This window comes from Pinus tabuliformis, chromosome Q (genome assembly GCF_031772625.1).
Source record: "Pinus tabuliformis cultivar Carrire ecotype Pingquan chromosome Q, CPIR1, whole genome shotgun sequence".
Taxonomy (NCBI): domain Eukaryota; kingdom Viridiplantae; phylum Streptophyta; class Pinopsida; order Pinales; family Pinaceae; genus Pinus; species Pinus tabuliformis.
The window spans coordinates 87,782,362-87,804,516 of record NC_142296.1 but is presented as its reverse complement, the minus strand read 5'-3'; the positions used below and the strand labels follow the sequence as shown (position 1 = coordinate 87,804,516).

The window sequence follows — 22,155 nt, the reverse complement described above, 5'->3', positions numbered from 1 at the left end:
ATCAACATGGGGGCTGATGGATGAGGTTTTATTAGATACATCCATAAACCCTTGGTTCGAAGAAGGCCATTAATTTGGTTTGCCCAAACATCATAATTAGCCCCATTCAATTAGGCAGTAGGCCATTTTCAGTTCACCAGATTCCAAAAACAACAAAGAAGCTTATGTAGAGTCTTCAAAAAATCACTTTGATAGGCACAAGAAAAGAGAGGTACCAACAACTCCAGGGAACTAAATTTGTAGCAAAAGAGGAGAGTGAACTGGTAGGAAAAGAGGGGTTTAAACTTTAAACCCTAGAGAAACTCAAGGTTTTTCAGAAAACAAATACGCAGCAAAAGAGTGGAGTGTATAGGCTTTAAAAGAGGTTTTTACACCCTTGGAAAACCCTAGAAAGATGTATTGGCCTTAAAAAATTGAGGTTGAATTGAATCAATGTTATCAGAACTGGACTAGTAGGCACCCCAAAATGAAACTGTATAGAAACTAGAAACAAAATGGAACACAAAACCGTTCGACCAATATGTGTGTGTGTATGTGTGCATCCATTTGAATCCAAAGTTCAAATTATCATACATAAATATGCAATGTTTCTTATGTATATAGTAGGTAAGGGTGTATATAACCAAAATATCATTGATATCAAGTTGAGATTCACAAATGAATCGAACTGAACAATAACCAACACAATTTTTGCAATGAAGAAAGAGATAAACAACACTAGGGCAGCCAAAAGAGGCACAACCCTAGAGAGATAGATCTACCAAAAATGGAGAGTACAATGCTTTATGGTTCGACAAAATAGTTGGAAATGTAACTAGTTTCGGTCTTCATAATTGTTATTGTGCTCATTTCAATATGTATCTTATGTAACGAACAAAAGAAGAAAGAAAAAGTTACTATTTTAAAGCATGGGTTTCATGCTTATTATTGATGGTCTTCTAGGTAAAAGCATGTTATTCATGCTACTAGGGTTTGTTAGGTCATAAGATTTATTGTCGTGAGTCAAGAGATTCAACAACATGATTATAAGACCCTTTCGGGTAAGATGTAACTCGTAAAAGAATTTATTTTGAGTCTAGAAGGTCCTAGAAACCTCCAAAGTGTAAGTTGGCCCTGGCAGCTTCAAGTCGCCCAAAAGGAGGGAATTCGACCCCTTGGAAAGGCTATAAATGCAGGGGGCTTCAATTTCATTTGACACACTCACTCACACAAGTTCGATCTCTCAAGAAGAAGTTTAAACTGAAGCTGTGAGAAGCAAGAGAGGAAGAGCGAAGGTCTAGAAGACAAGGAGAATCGATGAAGAAGGAAAGTCTATTTTTGGGCTCTATCTCTCTCATACGTACGAAATCTAGGGTTTTTGCAACTTCTAGGAAGGTTGAAATTGCAGGTCCGAATTGTAGGAGATCAAGTTGCAGGATCGATTTGCTGGAAGAGCGAATGTACTGATTTGACTTCGTTGTTCTTGGGAAACATCATATTGCTCAAGTAAGACCTCTTAAAGAACTGTCTTAGGGGTTCTGCAACATCAACAAAGCCGAAGTTGCAGTTAGAAGCTGGCTGATGCAGGATTGAACCTTGTTGATCTGATCTTATTGGAAGGGTTTCTTGAAGGGCTAACTTGGTACTTGGAGGAAGGACTTAGTCTAGGGTTTGGGTCTTGGTTTTCTCATTTGAAGCAGATTCTACACGAAGAGGAGATTATTCTGGGTTTTCCCCTTGGAGGGGTTTTACCTTGGCTTGGATCCTAATTTTTGTGTCCATTGTTTTTACTATTTGTTCTTGATAGTTGTTTGGTGAAGAATAACCAATAAAGAAAACACAAGACAATAAATAAAGTTCACAAGCAATTATTAAGGTTAAGGAAAATATGAATTGATAGCTGCCATAGTGCATTTTCCAACATAAACAACTTGTATAAGAATCAAAAAATGATAACAATATGTGAAAATATAAACATGAGTTGTGTACGGAAAACTAAAGAGGTAGGGGGCTTTCCCCCAGGAGGGGTTATGGATCTACATTGAATTAAATAGGTTGTGTATAACCAAACCTAGAAATATAATAGAGATGTACAAATAATGTTGGCCATGGTCAAATGTGAAAATATTGTTGGAATTTGGGTAGGTCAGAAGGTTTTTCTAAGAGAAGGAAACCCACCGAAAGTGAGTTGGTTGGGCAAGTTACCCAATTGGTTGGGGTTTTGACCCAAATTTGTGGGTTTGGATCCAAGTCAATTAATTATTTATTCTAATTTATGGTTAAACGGTTGAGTGGGAATAACCTTAAAGGGCCAATGGTTCCCCAAATAACCTAAAGGAAAACTATAAATAGGAGGCCAAAGGACTTTCACTTGTGGAGAGAGGGAGGCTAAAGGACCTAGCTGCAAATCTGCCTTACAGGAGCTGCAGTAGCAAGGAGGCCGAGTTTCTCCATGATCTGATCAGCTAAAGGAGCCGCTACCAAAAGGGAGGAGGCTGAGTAGGAGGATCTAGCCACAGTGCTGGAAGGTCATATCTGCAAGGAGAAAGTCAGATTTGATTGCTGGAAGGTCATAACTGCAAGGAGAAAGTCAGATTTTGAGTGTTGGAAGGTCATATCTGCAAGGATAAAGTCAGATTTGAGTGCTGGAAGGTCATATCTGCAAGGAGAAAGTCAGATTTGAGTGCTAGAAGGTCAGATCAGTGTTATTGAAACCAAACCAGAATTAGCAGAACTGGCCGGTAAGATCAGTATGGGTTCAAAATTGGCCTGGTTCGGGATCAGTTTTGTGTGGTTTGTATCTGTGCAGGCCAACATAAAAATTTTGCCTTTTATTTTTTTATTTTTTCATTACGTTGGCCCACTTCTAATTCTGCCTAGGGTCCTCAACCTAATAGTAAAAGTGTCATTTTCCTTCATCTTTCATTTTCATCTTTTTACTTAAATTTTTAACATTACCATGAAATGACTTAGCATTTTTGAGAGTGGTTTCAACCTCATTGGATTTCATATGGAGAAATTAGAAGTTTAGATCTCACTCAAAATCCATCAAATTTAATAGTTTTTCAGGATTTCAAGATCCCAGTATTGCAACGTCATAGATGTCCATATTGGGATCTTCATCATTAATATGACCCTCTAGGCATTAAAATAAGAGAAAAAATGTCGCATGTAAAGTCAATATTTTGTTTGAGTGGGATACATTTTTAGTAGAGTCATGATAGAGGAGTTTGACAACCAATGCCACTAACATCAAAGTACAACTAAGTGGACTTGATTGTGGGGGAAAACTCCACAGTTAAGCGCGCTTGAGCCAGAGGCGATTTGGGATGGGTGACCTCCCAGGAAGTCCTGGTTACCGGGTGCAAACCCCGGAAGTGATGATTGACGCTATGTGATTCATTTCACTAGTTTCAATCCCACTTCTTCACCTCTGTGAGCATCACCCGATGCAATGAGTGCTAAGTGGACTATTCAAAAATCATGAGAAATCAGTCAGTTACGACTACCTCTCATGGAAATGGTCATAGATGAATGACTTACTTAACGCTGTTGAATCCCAAAATGATATCTAACATTTTATATTTTTCGTTGTCCAATTATGTCTATATCGTGTTGGCCAAGTGCATAACCTATTCTATTGAAAACAATAAACTCTGAGGTTAGGCTGGATGATATATGGATGTGCAGAAGGCAATTTTTTGGACAGTGGACTCAAATTTCTATTTGAGACTACTAAACCACTAATTTCTTGTACTTGAAGCTGTCATGCTTTTTCCCTCAATTTGATGAGGCTTTTGCATTATTTCAGACGGAAAAATCTGCATTTGTATTAGTAAAATTAAACTACATTCCTCATATGCTATTACATGCCCTTTTTTCCCTACTGCTAAAAAATGTTCATAGTGTCTATCCACTTGACCATTGACTCTGACTGTTGAAAGTTTTAAACTGATTACTGACTGTATATATTTGACCTGATAAAAAAGTTACATTTACATTACTATAACTTTTAATATGACAAAAAACTTAAAAAGCTTTAGCCACCACTGAAGCCCTTTAAGGCCACAAATTTTGTTGAGATTTAAGAGTCTTGCCGTCTCTGACTTCCACCAGCTGAACTTCACCCAAAGGCACATTTGAACCTCTGCCTGCTGATTCAGTCAGCTCTCTAGAGGTATGGCAAATAGAAAAGGATTCAAAGACTGAAGCTAACTCTTTTAGATTTGTTGCCAGATCCATTAAGTCCAGATTATAAATCTGCTGCTTACTAGTCATCCAGTTTACCATTACTGATAAGTCCCTATAAACTTGTATTATTTGTAATGAGTTTTTTTCATTATTACAATCACTTTGTTCTTTATTCTACTTCTTCAATTTTCCAACTTGTTTAAGTACCATTAATTTTTATTATCTGGATTTGTTGGTTCCTTTCAATGGCTCCATTTTTAAAGTGTGATGTTTAATGACTAGATAATCTATTCATGATGACACACTTGACAAAATGACTGAACAGGTTAAGACAATGAGGGCACTTCAGTATTTTCCAACGATTGAGGATCCCAACATCAGAAGGTCATTATTTGAGGTTAGTATTGGAGAAACAAAGGCTTGAATTTCTTCATTGTAATACTGTTGTTATATCTTGATATTTTTACTAATTTTATCAATATTTTTGACTGCTTCAGGTTCTTCAGCGCATTTTGATGGGCACAGATGTTGTGAAGAATGTAAACAAAAATAATGCATCACATGCTGTGCTGTTTGAGGCCCTTGCTTTGGTATGCCTCGACACTGATTATTATTTTGGAATTTTTGTCTAATAAGTTTTTAATCTTTAACAGATAAAGTGGGCAAATGCCAACAACAAAACTATGAAGAGAGTAGTATAGCAATGGAATGGATCCAAAAAGGAAGGATTCCTTACTATATGGAGATATAGTTAAATCACTTTCATTCAGTTTCTTGCATTAGCATATTCTATCTATGCTTTTGTTGCTTACTTAAAAATTAGTTGAGACAGATGTTGAGACAATCTGTAATGTAATCACTAAAATTGGACATTTCTGTGAGTGCAATGAGACATTTGAGAGAACACTACTTCATTGATACAACACTAATTTTACAAGGAGAACCTATGTTTGACATATAGAATTATACGTAGATGCACAACAGTAACGCATTGCTTCAATTTCTTGAAGGGATCCTGTTCATAGCCATGAACTTCATGATAGTTGGAGTCAATTGCCAACAAACCCTTTGTCATCTTGTCCTAATCAATCATGGGTGATCTCATGAAAGCAAAATGCACATAATTGTAATTACAATACCAATAAGATAAGTAACAAATGGAACCGTTTAACAATAGAGAAACCAAAGTTGATCTTCAGAATGATAGGTAAAGGCCCAATATAACGACGACACCTCATTATTTCTAGTGGAGACTGTTCATAGCTATGAACTTCATGATTGTTGGAGTTAACTGTCAACCACTCCTCCTGATGCAATTGTAGTCAAACTTTGGAGGTCTAATTACAGAATGACGTGCATAGATTCTAATTACAATGCTAATAATGTTAAATTTTGAATACCAGAAAGATTTATTTTCTCACAACAATTTATTTTACCCCTAACAATTTATTTATTTACCCAAATAAACACTGAATCACCAAAGAATAAAATCACTAGTATTTTTAACTTCTAGAAATAAATATATGCAGCAGAAATAAACCAGAGAGATCAATCACAGATTGCAAAGTAATTCACCCACAACAATTCTCTGTCATTTAATTATCTATAAGATTTGGGTTTTCCGACCCATAGAGATACAAGGAAAAACGCAAAATCTTGGAACCTGTGACATGGCTTCCTTATAATGAATTCATCCCAAAGAACTCGACCTCTAGGAAATCATCTTCTAGATGCAATCGGCGTGGAGAACTCTGCCCAAGTACTCAACCAACAACTCGACTTGCGGCCTCCTTGCATGCCACTAATGTGCACTAGGGAAAACTCGGCCTTCCAACAACTCGGCTTCCTCTAGATAAAATCGATCTCTTCCAACAACTCGACCCTGCAATCTCCTCCTACTCGGCCTCCTGGATTTGCCCCAATCCGATGACACTTCTCCTTCTCTGCGCTCCTGGTCCATAGAGCCACTTGCACTTAGAAAAAATCACTTTTTCTGAATGTGACTCACTCACACAACTTGTGTCTTCACCTCCTCGCTGGCTCCCTTGATAATCTTCATTAAGTCCAAATCCCTAACCTAATCTCCCTATTAGAATCATCTTGGAGATCAATGGTTGAGTCTTGGGCACAAAAAATTACAAAATCATTACATATGCTCATTTACATCTCATGACCATGCACCCCTCACCTCTTTGCTTTGATTATGTATCTCATGATCATGCACGCCTCTTTGCTTTAACTCTTTAAATAAAGTCTTTCTTGAAGTGAATAATCTGAACTTTAATAAATTCTTAATTCATGCACATTTGATATGCAAAACCTTAAAATAATTGATGCAGGTCCACTAGCGTTGGAATTTTACCGTCACATTTAATTCCAGGCTTAAATAATTTCAGAATTAACCACTTTTACTTTTCCCATTTCACTTCTCTTTCACCATTTTCTTTAACTTAATTGATAAAAAAACATTTCAGTTTTTTCTTTTTTTCTTTTCTTCCATTTCTTTTATAAAGCATTGAGAAATATTTATTTTTATTTGTTTTCAATAAGAAAAAACACAGCTTTCATTGATAAAATTTGTTTCATTTACATTGTTCTTCATCTATTTCCATCAAAATTCACTACATGCCACCTTATATTTACAGCCTGTCCAATCTATAATCTTTTCTTTACAGGCTATATTTACAGCCTGAAATATTTTCTTTACCAATTCCAATATAATTCTTTAAATACCTTTCATATTCCACCACAATTTGATGCAATTGTCATTCACTTGATGCTTACCAACTTCTTGCACATTCTTCCTCTTGGAAATTTTGTGACGAGGGTTTTCCTCTTATTAGATTTGACGTTTCTTTGTTTCTCCTCTTCATGATCACCTTTCTCTTGGTTTTCCATTGTACTTATTCCCAGACACAAAGCTACTCGTTGTGGAGTTAATATAAAAAATCAAGGAAATATACTCACCTTGCTAGTCAAGATACTGTATTCCGTAAAATGTCTTTATTGCCCATTTCCACTTAAATTTTACAAATCCTTGTACAGAGTTAAAAAACCCCATGATTTTTTTTTTACAAATACTTCAAAACCTTAAACATGAGAGTTAAATCCTGGGCAATCTTGGCTGCTTTTAAAGTTTGAACCAACAATCTCTCACTAAATTAACATTCTTTATATTTAATTTTACTACAATCTTTCTCATCTTACATTAAGATCCTGTTACAACAAGATTTAATTATTTTTTTTACAGTTTTCAACATGTTTCAGTCAATGCCCAAACTCATGTACCTCAAAATGCTCCATTCTCCACGAGCAAATTTTTTTATGTGCATATTCTTCTTCACTAAAGAGCATCCATGTGCAATCGAGGTTCAAAAATTTTTGCAGTCAAGATCAAAACTCCCCACTTGCAGATCTTTGATAGGCATCTTCTTGAATCTTCAATCTCAAATTTGCACACCCTTTGATACCACTGTTGGAAGTGAATTCAACTTTTATTAAGAATGATGTACATATAAATACAACATACAAACTGTTGGATTCAACTTCCAAGGTTTCCTGGACATGCAGTAACTGTCCACTAGAACCCTAACAGATTAGGTGTCCAACAGAAGACAAGAAGACAATGAGCCCAAACAGAAGAACAAGTCATCTATCTTCCCTTGTTCAAGTGACTACAGAATCCTGAGATCAATCCGAGTTTCTGTGTTGATTTTCTGAGGTGGAATCTGAAGTTTCTAAGGTAAAGTGCAAGCTTTCTGTGGCAGAGAAAGAGGCTGAAATTTGGCCCTAGTACAGACCTGTAGTAGACCTTGACCAAGAGCATTTGTGGACATTTTTACTTGGAATTTTGTGGAGGGTCGACTTGGCACTTGTTGGACTATCATCTTTCTATCATGCTGGTCAGTTTGTCTATGACTTTGATATCTCTTGTTGAATTAATTCTCTAAGGCAAGATTTGCTGGTTTTTACCCGAAGTGGGTTTTCACCCCAAGTAGGTTTTCCTAGGGTAAAACATTATGTTGATTCTGTGATCTTTACTTTTCTTATTTTTTTATGGTTGAAGTTCTGAAGTATAATTGCTTGATGAAGAAGTTGTAAATGCTAAAAGAAGATACATAATCATCACAAATAATTATCACTGTTCAGAAATAAGTGCTAGTCTACATTGCACTTGATTCTTTAACATGGTATTAGAGCTTTGGTGAAGAAAGAAAAATGAAGATTACACCTTGTTGAATGTCTCTCTCTCGATATCTCTTATCTCAATGCCCAAGAATTCTGAGCAAATGGTTCCCTCTTACAAGGAAGGAAACAAACTTGAAGGAGCATCAAGCTTCAAAGCATGGGGGAAAATGATTGATCTTGTCCTAGAAGAACATGAAGTTTTCCAATATGTCCAAGGCAAAGTACCTCAGCCAAATGAAAATGACGCTGCAGGGAAAGCGAAGTTTAGGAAGGGTGAGGTCAAGGCTCAAAGAATTCTATTTGAGTCTCTCAAGGACCATTTAATCCCCGTCATTTCAGAATTGGCCACATCAAAGGAAGTATATGATTAATTTGTACTCAATCAACAACATTGGTCAAAAGATGTCCTTAAGGAATCAACTCCATGATACTAAGATGTCAAAAGATGAATCTGTGGCCTCCTACTTCATGAAGATAACACACATAAAAGATCAGCGCCAAAGCATTGGTGAAGTCATTTATGAATCTGAATTGATCACTACAACAATCAATGGATTACCAGAATTATAGGATGCATTTGCCATTGGCATCTGTGCTAGAAAGGATACTCCAAGTTTTGAAGAATTGTGGACCTCTTGTTCTCAAGAGGAATCTAGGCTTATAGCTAAAGGAAAGATCCAAAGTCCCGATGAAGAAGAATCTCAATCTTTTGCTGCAAGATCTAGAAGGAATAATGGAAGGAAGAAGTTTGGCTCTCAAAATAAAAATGCAGATAGAAGACCCAATTCACAAGGAAAGAGAGACTTGTCAAAAGTCCAATGTTTTGGATGTCACAAATTTGGACATTATAGAAATAATTGTCCTAATGCATCGAACGATAAGAAGAGGTAGGGTAGCGATGATGATGAACATCCTTATCAGAAGAAATCCAAGAATGATACTACAAAAGCTTTAGCTGCTAATGATAAGGACTTCTTTTACTAGAATTGCTGCAGGTAGCCTAGGAGCAAGAGGGCGCTGAAGGGGTCTCTCACATAAAAAGAGAAGTCATGTGGCTTATGCTATGAGCCCTTCTTAGAAGTAATTTTTAAACCCTAGAAATCCAAAATTCTTGATAAGAAAGCCCTAGGGCTTGTGGATAAAACCCTAAAACTAGACCTAGGTCAACGTTTCTACTGAAAGAAGTAACCCTAGCTCGTGAAAGGAAGGAATGACATCATAAGAACCTACTTGCAAGAAATATTAGATGAAGAGGGAGCTGACATTTTCTTTTCCAAAAGATAAGTATTTTTTATCTTTCTTCCTTAATTATTAATGTTGTTTTTACTAGCAGTTGGCCTCTTGTCTTTGTATCTTTTGCGTGTTTATAATTGTTCCTCCATGGCCTCCTACTGAGGATTGTAGGTACGTGTTGAAGGTTGCCGATGCTCTGACAGGAGATGGAAGAATGAAGCAAAGCATGCGATAAGAGGACTTTGCCAGAATCATGGTTTATGTTGAGCAATATTGTATTAGATGAATTTTGAGCCCAAAAGAAGCAAACATATTAGCAAAGGTTGAAGTATGCCCTTGATGTAAGTTGAAAAGAAGTCAATGATGACTTCCAAGTCAAGTATTACAGGGCATTACACACATATGTCTATTCTATAGCGAAGGAAGACGAGAAGATAAGGAGCCCAAAAAGAAGAAGGTCAAGTCATTTATCTGCCCTCGCTCAGGTGACTACATAAGGCCGAGATCAGTCTGAGTTTATGTGTTGATTTTTTGAGGTCGAATCCGAAGTTTATAAGGTAAAGTGCGAGCTTTCTGTGGCATAGAGAGAGGCAAAAAATCGGCCCTAGTACGAACCTATGGCAGACCTTGACCAAGAACACTTGTGGACAATTTGTGGACATTTTGACTTGGATTTTTGTGGAGGGGCGAGTTGGCACTTCTTGGACTATCATCTTGCTATCATGCTCGTCAGTTTGTGTATGGATTTGATATCTCTTGTTGAATTAATTCTCTAAGGAAAGAATTGCTAGGCTTTTACCCCAAGTGGGTTTTCCCAGGGTAAAACATTGTGATGAGTCTGTGCATTGTGATCTCTACTTTCCTTATTCTTGTATGGTTGAAGTTTTGAAGTATAATTGTTTGATGAAGAAGTTGTAAATGCTAAAAGAAGATACACAATCATCACAAGTAAGTATAATTGTTTGATGAAGAAGTTGTAAATGCTAAAAGAAGATACATAATCATCACAAGTAATTATCACTGTTAAGAAATAAGTGTTAGTCTACATTGCACTTGATTCTTCAACATAGTATTAGAGCTTTAATGAAGAAAGAAAGTTGAAGATGACACCTTGTTGAATCTCTCTCTCTCAAGGAAGATATCTCTTATATCTGTGTCCAAGAATTGTGAGCAAATGGTTGCCTCTTACAAGGAAGGAAGCAAACTTGAAAGAGCATCAAACTTCAAAGCAAGGGGGAAGAGGATTTATATTGTTCTAGAAGGACATAAAGTTTTGCATTATGTCCGAGGCAAAGTACCTCAACCAAATGAAAATGAAGCTACAGGGAAAGCGAAGTTTAGGAAAGGTGAGGTGAAGGCTCAAAGAATTCTATTTGAATTTCTCAAGGACCATTTATTCCCATTCGTTTCAAAATTGGCCACATCAAAGGAATTATATGATACTCTTGTTAATTTGTACTCAATCAACAACATTGGTCAAAAGATGTGCTTAAGGAATCAACCCATCTGGTGCAAGTAAGAATCAATCCGTGAATACCACTCTCTCGGTTCATTCTTCAGCCCATACAAGGCCTTCTTCAATCTGCTTACATTTGAATCTCTTTGATGCACCTCAAATCCCTGTGGCTCCCCGATATATACCTCCGCCTGTATGATCCCATTGAGAAAAACGATCTTCATATCCATCTGGTGGATCTTCCAAACCATCTCTGCTGTAATGCGGATCACTGCTCTAATCACAGTGTATTGAGCCAATGGTGCGAATGTCTTGTCATAGTCAACTCTCTCTACTTATGAGAATCCTGGAGCCGCAAAACAAGCTTTGTACTTCTTGATGCTGCATTCACAACATATTTGACCCTGTAAAGTCATCTTGAAGTCACCGCTGATTTTCCCTCAGCCGTAGGCACAATCTCCTACTCATCATTTTTCGTGATGGAAGCAATACTCTTCCACCATGGCATCTCTTGAGACTTGATGGCCTGCAACCTCCTCATAACTTTAATGCTTGGACTCCACAATGCTACTCACCATAGCCGAATAGCCACCAAACCTCTCTGGTGGTTTGCTGTCCCTAACTGACCACTTGGGATTTTCCACTGTCTCCTGGCCTTCCTGCAAGGTTTCACGAAGCCATTTAGACTTCCTCTTCCATGAGGTAGCCTCTTGAACTGGGGTGGGTATATCCTCCTCTGTAATTGGTAACCTTGATGATGATGCCCTTGTGGTCTGTGGTGAACCTATACTTTGGGAACTTGTGCCCTATGATCCAGTAATTGTTGATTTGGGGTAGAATTGGATGCATTTTAGCCACGAAATTTGGTGGAGAGGTTGGGACACATGAGATCTCCAATACCTAGAAAGGGTTTGGGCAGATTCTAAACAGATAAGGAGATATTAAAATAATTAATATTTTTAATGGAGTCTCGAAGTCTAAACTTAGGGAAAATAAAATATTAATGTGTATTAATATGAATCTGTGTTATAATGGTCCAAAAAGACATGGATCAAGCTAGATCTAATCTTAGCCATTGATTAGGGACTTAATCTCGGTCGTTGAAATGTCAACAGAAAAAGTATAAGAGGAGGCTTGAGGGGCACTTGGAGAACATACCGAGGGAGACCAGTCAGTTCAATTTTTGGAGCAGGGTTTGTTGAGAAATTGAACCAGTGGTCTGGAGAGCAGTCAGGAGGCAGCAAGTGCCAAGTACGAAACTGAGAGACGGGAGATCAGTGCAGAAGAGGCAGATGTAGAGCTAGGGGAAGCCACGCAGAGGCAGCAGAGACTACGCAGAAGGGCCTGCGTCATCCATGCAGATGCTGCAGGAGTGACACAGAAGCCGAGAGAGGCTGCGCAGAGCCTCAGTAGGCTGACACAGAGGGTTTCAGGCTGACGCAGAGGGTTTCAGGTTGACGCAAAGGGTTTTAGGCTATAGCAGAGGTCAGTAGGGCCTACGCTAGGTTTAGGAAAGTGCTGGAAGTTTGTCTATCTATGGGTAAGCCAGTTTGGCACCCTGTTGTACAAGAAAATTGCTGAATAATAAAATCCCCCCTTGTTGCACCGGTTTTCCCACATTGGGTTTTTCCAGGGACATTAGTCCAAAATAACTGTCTCAGTGTGTGCATCTTTTTGTTTCTGTATTACGATGTGATATCTGCAACAATATTTATTTTAATGTTTGTTGAAGTAATTTCATGAATAACTTATGATGAAATAAGTAGGAGAAGTAAATCAGTTGCTGTAGTGATAGAATTTTCACATGGTACCAGAGCAAGTAATCAGAGACAGAAAGGGAAAACCAGTTATGGGTTGAGACCACGATGTAGAGGCATCCACCTCAAGGGACTCACGCAGATTTTCAGAAGATTGCATAAGAGAGAGAGATTTCGATTTCTCTATGTTGGCTTCCAGGTTGGAAGAAGAAGTGGCGTGCATGACTAGTGCTGCATTATCAGAAGTATGGTATATAGATAGTGGAGCCTCGTGGCATATGACGGGAATCGGGGAGTGTTTCTTAGAATATCGAGAAGAGAAGATGAACTTTCAGTTCACCATGGGGAACAAGGCAAAGTGTACTCCAGTAGGAAAGGGTACCATAGTTTTCAGACAGAATTGGGAGAGCAGTTCCATGCCACAAATGTGCTGCATGTGCTAGGGTTGGGGATGAACTTACATTCCGTGTCACAACTACAAGGCAAAGGCTATGACGTCTACTTCATCAAGGAAAAGGTATACGTCAAACACCCGAGCTGGAAAAAGAAAGTGCAGATTGGGATCAGAAGTAATCGGTTGTACAAATTACAACTAGAATCTCTAATGGCACTAATAGGCAGTCATGGGGACAAAGACTTGAAAATCTATGGCACAGAAGGATGGGTCACTGCACCATGGAGCTCTGAGAATTCTCAGGAGCACTGTAATAGGAGTTCCAGATTTGAGTATGGAACGAGATGATGTATGCAGGGGATGCACTCTAGGAAAGTATGCCAAGGCGACATTTCCTAGGAGCAACCACAGGGCCAAGAGTGTACTAGGATTGATACACTCAGATATCTGCGGACCTATGTTCGTCAAAGCTCTCAGCGGTGCCGAGTATTTCCTTACTTTCATTGATGACCACTCGAGGAAAACTTGGATCTATTTTTTGAAAACCAAGGGTGAGGTTTTCAGTCGATTCAATGAGTTCAAGGCTCTAGTGGAGAATCTGATAGGTAAGAAAATAAAAGTCTTGCGCTCAGATAATGGTGGATAATGTCGATAAGGACTTCACTGATTTTTGCGCTAAGGAGGGCATTAGAAGAGAGTGGACAACTCCCTACAATCCAGAGCAGAATGGGGAGGCAGAAAGGAAAAACAGGACTATTGTAGAAGCAGCTAGGGCCATGCTATATGATCAGGATATGCCAAAATTCCTGTGGGTAGAAGCATGCAACACAACTGTCTACGTTCAGAACAGGCTTCCTCATCGGGCATTGGGCAAGATTACTCCAGAGAAAGTCTTCACTGGGAAGACACCTGAAGTCGGTCATTTCAGGATATTTGGGAGTTTTGCATATTGTCGCATACTCGAAGAAAAGAGGTAGAAGCTGGATCACATTGCAGAAAAGGGGTATCTGGAAAGATATAGCGAGAACACTAAGGCATACAGGATCTATCTTCCAGGGAGCAGGAAGGTAGTAGTATGACAAGATGTAAAGTTCATGGAGGATAGAACTTTCAGAAGATCTCGCGAAATGCCTTTCAAGGAGCAGTCGAAGGAGGATCCATTGGTCATGCCTCTTCAACCAACGGAAGTGAAGAATCCTTCCTCAGATCAGGAAGATTCTTAGGATGAGGAAGAGGAGCAAACAAAAGAAGTTGTTGGTAGAGGAAGAACCAACAGGGAACTTCGTCAGATTATGCGTGATGCAGAGAACTTCATCAGAGAGCTAAGAAACAATAAAAGGGAGTGAAAATAGCCAGACATGTATCAGGCGTTAGTAGCTCAGGATGGAGAGCGTACCAGCTTCAAGGAGGCAACTCAACATCAGGTCTGGCTAGATGTGATGGTGGAGTATAACTCTGTAATGGTAAACGATGTTTAGGAGGTGGTGTCAAGGCCTCATGATAGATCTGTGGTAGGTTCAAGATGGATCTACAAGATCAAATATGCTGCGGATGGCAGTATTGAAAAATACAAGGTCAGGTTTGTGGTTAAGGGGTATGCTCAAAAGGAAGGGATTGACTATGAGGAAACCTTCGCCCTAGTAGCCAGGTATACATCTATTAGGACTGTGATATCTCTTGCAGCCTAGATGGGATGGGAGATCCATTAGATGGATGTCAAGATGACATTTTTGAACGGGGTAATAGAAGAAGAAGTACACATTGAACAACCAGAGGGCTTTGAAACTCATGAGAAGAAGTCTCATGTATGCAGACTGAAGAAAACCTTGTATGGGCTGAAGCGGGCACTAAGAGCGTGGTATGGTTGAATAGATGGCTACTTGCAAAGGATGGGGTTTGTCAAGAGTGATGCGGATCCGAATCTCTACTGTCTGGTCATAGAGAGTGAGCCACTTATCTTAGTATTATATGTGGATGATCTCTTCTTGAGAGGATCATCTAGACACATTGAATACTGCAAGAAGAATCTAGCCATAGAGTTCGATATGAAGGATTTGGGACGAATGCACTATTTTCTGGGGTTGGAAGTTTGGCAGTAGAAAGGAGAAATCTTCCTTAGGCAAGGAAGGTATGCTACAAAAATTCTAAAAATGTTCGGGATGGGAGACTGTAGACCTATTGCTACGACAATGATCACCCACTGGAAGAAGATTGATGCATCAGAAGCCAAGGATGTCGATTCCACCCTATACCGATAGCTCATAGGGTCCCTGATGTATCTAGTCAATACCAGGCCGGATATTTGCTACGCTGTCAACACCCTCAGTGAGTTCATGGTGGAACCAAAGAGGGCTCACTGGGCAACAGCCAAGCACGTTCTTAGGTATTTACAGGGAACAATTGATTATGGGCTCTTGTACAACAAGGGGAAGGATATCAGGTTGAGTGGATTTAATGATGCTGATTGGGCAGGAAGTTTAGTGGATCGGAAAAGTACCTCTCGGTACTGTTTCAACATTGGATCAGGAATAACGTCCTAGTGCCAGTAGGAAACAAAAGTTCTTGGCTCTGATCTCGTCTGAGGCAGAATATATGGCAGCAAGCACAACTTCGTGTGAGGGCATATGGCTTAGAAAACTGCTTGTAAACCTATTCAGAAAAAATATGGAGGCAACCAGGATCATGTGTGATAATCAGAGTTGCATCAAACTCTCTGAGAATCCAATATTTCATGATAGGTCAAAGCATATTGATATCCGGTGTCACTTTGTTAGAGATTGTGTCCAACGTGGAGCTATACAGTTGGGCTACACTCCTACAGGGGAACAAGTGGCAGATATCCTCACCAAGGCCCTTGGAAAATCAAAATTTGACTACTTCAGGGAAAAGATGGGGATGGTAAAGAACCCCTTTCAGAAGTAGTGTGTTAGCAACACGAATGAAGAGGGAGTTGCAGTGCAGATGTATTGTTGGGAGAAAGGACCAACAACATCACAGATGCAGATGGAGTTGCAATGTAGATGCAGTGTTGGGAGAAAGGACCAACAACAACACAGATACAGAGGAAGGTGCAGTGCTGGGAGAAAGGACCAGCAGCAACACGGATGCAGAGGGAGTTGTCGTATAGATGCAGCGGTGGCAGTGGAAGAACCATGGGTAGCAGTACAGGGTGTAACAGTGCAGAGGATGTTGGGTAGGGAGGCCTAGCATCAGCATAGGTACCGATGCCGGATGATCAGAGTAATACTCAGTGAGGAGTATTGCTAGAGCACAGTCCTCGCTAAGAGGGAGTGTTGATTTGGTGTAGCATTGGATGTGCTCTAGCCACGAAATTTGGTGGAGAGGTTTGGGAACATGAGATCTCCAATACCCAGAAAGGGTTTGGGCAGATTCTAAACAGATCAGGAGATATTAAAATAATTAATATTTTTAATGGAGTCCCTAAGTCTAAACGTAGGGAAAATAAAATATTAATGTGTAATAATATGAATCTGTGTTGGAATGGTCCAAAAAGACATGGATAAAGCTAGATCTAATCTTAGTTGTTGATTAGGGACTTAATCTCTGTCGTTGAAATGTCAATAGAAAAAGTATAAGAGGAGGCTTGAGGGGCACTTAGAGAACATACTGAGGGAGACCAGTCAGTTCAATTTCTGGAGCAGGGTTTGTTGAGAAATTGAACCAGTGATCTGGAGAGCAGTCAGGACGCAGCAAGTATGGAACAGAGAGACGGGAGATCAACGCAGAAGAGGCAGACACAGAGCCAGATGAAGCCACACAGAGGCAACAAAGACTGCGTAGAGTTAGAAGGGCCTGCGTCATCCACGCAAAAGCTGGAAGAGTGATGCAGAAGCCTAGAGAGGATGCAGACAGCCTCAGTAGGCTGACGTAGAGGGTTTCAGGCTGTAGCCGAGGTCAGTAGGGCCTACGTTGGGTTTAGGAAAGTGCTGGAAGTTTGTCTATCTATGGGTAAGCCAGTTTGGCACCCTGTTGTACAAGAAAATTGCTGAATAATAAAATCCTCCCTTGCTGCACCGGTTTTCCCACATTGGGTTTTTCTGGGGACATTTGTCCAAAATAATTGTGTCAATGTGTGCATCTTTTTGTTTATGTATTACAATGTGATATCTACAACAATACTTATTTTAATGTTTGTTGAAGTAATTTTATGAATAACTTATAATGAAATAAGTAGGAAAAGTAAATCAGTTGCTGCAGTGATAGAATTTTCACAGTAACCTGTGGATTTGTCATCCCTGAAGTCTGTGAACCACTAGACCCCTGTGATCGTGCCCTTGTGGTGAACCTCGTTGTTGCGCACAACTCTACTGTGTACCTTGCTGTTCTACATGATCCGAATCTTTCGACTGTGTCAAGGCTCACCTCCTCGAACCTCACATCATACCTTACCACCACCTTCCTCAAGGCTAGAATATAGATTTGATAAGCCTTTGAGGTCTTGTTGTACCTAGCAAAAATGCCCTTTTTTTTTTTTTTTTTCCGTGGGCATATATGAATATGTAAGGCACACAAAAATCCTAATGTGCCCTACCTCTGACTTCCTTCTAGTGAAAGCCTCCTTAGGAGTCTTGCTTCCCAAAACTGTGTGGACTCCTGTTCTGTAGATATACTGTAGTGTTGCAAGCCTCTTTCCATAAGAAAAATGGTAACCCCTAATCATGTAACATGGCTCTCGCAGCCCAAACTATGGCCCCTTTCTTCCTCTCAGCAACCCCATTTTGCTGTGGGGTGGAAGGAATTCTCCACTCTCTCCTGATGCCTGCACTAGCACAAAAATCTCTGAATTTATGGGAGGTGTTCTCACCCCCAATATTAGACCTCAAGATCTTGATCTTTACTCCCCTTCTGGTTCTCCATGAGAGCTCTGAACTCTCGAAACCTCCTAAAGACCTCATCTTTGGTCTTCAAGAAAAAGATCTAGGCCTTCTTAGGGTAGTCATCAATGAAAGTGATATAATACTAATAACCATTCAAAGAAGATGAAGACATAGGACCACATATATCTGAATGAATCAAGTCTAGGATACTGCTCACCTTGATGTCACTACTTCGAAAGGTTGTCTTGGTGTCCTTTCCCAATGCACACCCACTGCACAGATCATGATGCTTCGTGCCAAATACCGGTACACTTGTAACCTCCCTCAGAATGCGCAAAGCCCCATGATGCAAGTGTGCCATCCTCTTGTGCCATAGATCACATAAATCACTATTGTTGGTAGTGGATATCAATGCTCTTGTCAGCTGAAACTTAAGTCTGTACAACTTCTCAAAGCAGACTCCAATCGCTTTCGCCAAAGTGATGCTGGATCCCTTGGGATACACGAGGATTTTACCATCATGGAGCACCACAACGTATCTCCTGTCCTCAATAGTAGATATAGAAATGAGCTTCTTCTTCAGCCCTGAACCATACAAGACCTCTATCACTTTCAAGTTTCAAGGGAGTTTGTGACTCCCTTTGAAAGGATATGATCCCCACACCAACTGCTCTAATTGTAGAGTCATCACCCAACACTGCCTCCTGATCGCTGTATCTCACAACCAAATTTGTGAAGTGCTCTTTGACATCCATCATGTGGCATGAAGCTCCATTGTCTAAGTACCACACTTGAAGGTTAAGTCTATGACAAGGCTCAAACTATCTGACAAACTCATCTATCTCCACAGAAGATAACGTTCTTCTTCTTTCCCTTCTTGTTGGGACATTGAAAGGCATAGTGCCCCATTTTATGGCAAGCAAAACATCTCACTTTGTTCATGTCCTTCTCTTGTGTCTTTTATTTCACTTTTTGCTTGGTGTTGGTTCGTGTAGCTCAGACAGGTGTTCTAGACTTGGATGGTGTCTCCAATACCTAGAAAAAGTTTTTAAGGGAAATTTTCTTAATTATAATTAATTAGCCAGTTTAATTATTTTCCTAAGTCTAACTTAGGAACAATGGTTAATTAATTGGGATTAATTGAGGCAAGTCGATTTTCCTCTAGTGACTTCTAAAAAAGTCATTTGACGGTGTCAAGATGATCTTAGCCATCGATTGGGATTAGATCATGGCCGTTGATTACTGAACGAGAGATTATAAGAGAAGATTGATGGGCATTTGGAGAATACATTCGTGTGACAGATTTGCAGTGATGGCAAGGGCGTAGTGACTCAGTGATAACGTGGAGGACACCAACAATATGTTTTTAACAAGAGAAATTGAGGAGAGAATTTTCAAAGAAATTCTTCACAGAGATTCTAGTTTTCCGATAGAAGGAAGGAGGCCGAATTATTCTACAAGAGGGAGATTGATTGAGCTAGTGCAAATTGCCAGTTTATCTAGTGTGAGTGGCTGGAGCTATAGATCGATTTCTAGTTGTCAGAGATAGTTGTTGAAGGAAGTGCAAGTGGCTTTAGTGTGTTGTTGGAGGTAGTATATTTGTCGGAATAATTTTAGAGTGGCTGAGCGAGTTCCAGGAGGACACTGTGCGCATTTCCAGTCTGCCAATGCAAATTTCTGGAGGAGGTGCGAATTGCATAAAGAGGGCCAAGTTGGTTTACAAAAAGGAAATCGTTGATTTCCAATTCGATTTTGCTAGTAGAAGTGAAGGAAAAACATTGCTGGAGCTTTGCAAGTGTTAGGCAAGTAGTTGATGTAATCCTTGATTTGTTGAAGAATTAATAGTATAAACACTCATCTGCAGAACTGGTTTTCCCCACATTTGTCCAAAATATCGATGCATATTATTTTATGTGTGTGTTATTTTTTCAGTTCCTGTGATTTAGTTTTGGTGAAGTTGCAATGGTGTTATATTCAATATTTTCTGCATAAAATTTGTAGAAGACGAATAATCTATTTTACAGATAGTTGAAAATAATAACTAGTAACTGCGACCATATTAAAAATTTCACATAGTATCAAAGCAGATCTGAGGGCAGAAGAAGCTCAACGCAAGCACATGTTGTGAGCTGTGTTGGATCTATTAGTACAACTCACAACATATAGGAAGGAAGATGCTAAAGTGAGAAGAATAATATTTGATGGTGTTAGGGACCATATTGTTTCGCATATTGTAGAATTAGATACAACGAAGAAGATGTGGGATGCCATCCTGAATCTATACTAGAATTCTACCACAATCAGGAGGTTGATTCTCAGAGAAAAGTTAAGAAGCACCTGGAGGAATAAGGGTTTAGAGTCTAGACGTTGTTTCCTACCTCACCAGGCTTAGACTTGTCAGGGATAAGTTAGCTTGTCAGGGATGACGAGCTACTATGAGTAGCCTTGAATGAGTTTACTAAGCAGTGGTATGTCTTCGTTCAAGTCATCAATGGACAAGACACCTTACCGTGTTGGGATTTACAATGGAGTGATTTCACTCGGGAGGATCTTAGACTAAGTCTTGTCAGTAGTAGCAATAGTAAAACTCAGAAGAGTGAGGTGGAAAATGAAAACATGGCACTGTAAGTTTTACTTGATTCATGTTTCTTTGTAGAAATCCTTAAACTTGTTGGAGGTATACTCGCCCCCATTGTCTGATCTTAGGACCTTGACCTTCTTCCCAATCTTGTTCTCCACAAGAGCTTTGAACTCCTGAAATCCACTTAAGACCTCATCCTTGGCCTTCAGGGAGTCAATCCATGTCCTCCAAGAATAGTCATATATGAATATGATAAAATAGTTGTTGCTTGAGATAGACTCCATTGACATAGGACCATAGATGTCAGAATGCACCAATTCCAACACACCCTTGCACCTGGTCTCACGGCAGAAATGCTGCCTTGGACTACTTGCCAAGCAAATATCCCTTACACACACCATCATGATCTATACAAAACTTTGAAAAACCAATGACCATCTCCCATAACAATGGTAGAGCCTTGTAGTGTAGATGTCCTGTCTTCCTATGCCAATTCTCACTCTGGTTGTCATTGCTATGTACTAGAGCTTTCGTTGGCTGTCCTCTCAACAAATACAGGTTATTCTCCCTACTGCCCATAACTCGCCTCACGCTAGGATTAGCCCCTTTCAGCTTGACAACTACCTCAACTCTCGTGAAATTGACCTTGAGTCTTCTGCCCTCCATGGCCAAAACTGAGAGTAAATTCTTTTCCAACACAAGTACATACATTACTTCCTCCACTTCCATTAGACTCCTTGAGTCTAGCTGGAATTGTATGCTACCAATGCCCTCCACTGCGTACTTGGTGTTGTCACATAGCTCCACATGTAGACCTCTATGCTCCTTGGCCATATTGGTGAAGGTATCACGAGATCTCATCATTTGACGAGATGCTTCACTATCCACAAATGACACACCTCTTATATTAGTGCTAGAAAGTGTAGAAGTTTTAAGTTTCCTGTAGACCTCCCCAATTTCAGTTGCTTTGCATATGGTTTAGTGCCCATAATCTCAGATCATGCTTATATATATATATATATAAACTTAATGCAAATTTAAAAGAAACATTAAATGACTACTCTACTTTTCTTTCACGTTTAACTTAACAACTGGTAAAAACATTTAACAAGCACACACATAAATGAGACACTATGATTTTCGGTCAATTTCTGACCTAATTTTACAATGCTCAACTCAAACAGCATAGCCTATCAGAGATAAAATATGCACTTCTCTATTTTGTAATTGATTGAAATGCTGAACAATTGTTAACCCTGTTGAAAGTTGGAAAAACACTAATTTCTACTTTATTCATGGGAGGTTCCATGGGTCAGAGTTCATGACCAAACATCTGGTCACATAGTATTTGTTCTAGGTGTTGATTTTCTCCGGAGCGTAGATCAGTCGTATTAGTTGTTTTCTTGGTCATTGGTGCTGTTGAAAACGTAGATGAGTTATGTTGATAACAAAGTTTTCAACTATTGTTGTTGGGATTTGAGATGAGTAAAATCATCCTTTCATGAAGTTTATTGTTTAGGACAATTGCTTGGTCGTAA

General features: G+C 39.4%; 1 protein-coding gene across 1 annotated transcript in view; it reads left to right on the top strand.

Moving 5' to 3' along the window:
• The window catches only part of LOC149218380 (AP-2 complex subunit alpha-1-like), a 185,884-nt gene that overhangs the window by 89,689 nt on the left and 74,040 nt on the right, over positions 1-22,155 (top strand). Inside the window, exons 7-8 of the mRNA XM_089383930.1 lie at positions 4,496-4,567; positions 4,668-4,760. Of these exons, the coding sequence (XP_089240056.1) occupies positions 4,496-4,567; positions 4,668-4,760 (165 nt within the window). The remainder of the gene's footprint in view (positions 1-4,495; positions 4,568-4,667; positions 4,761-22,155) is intronic.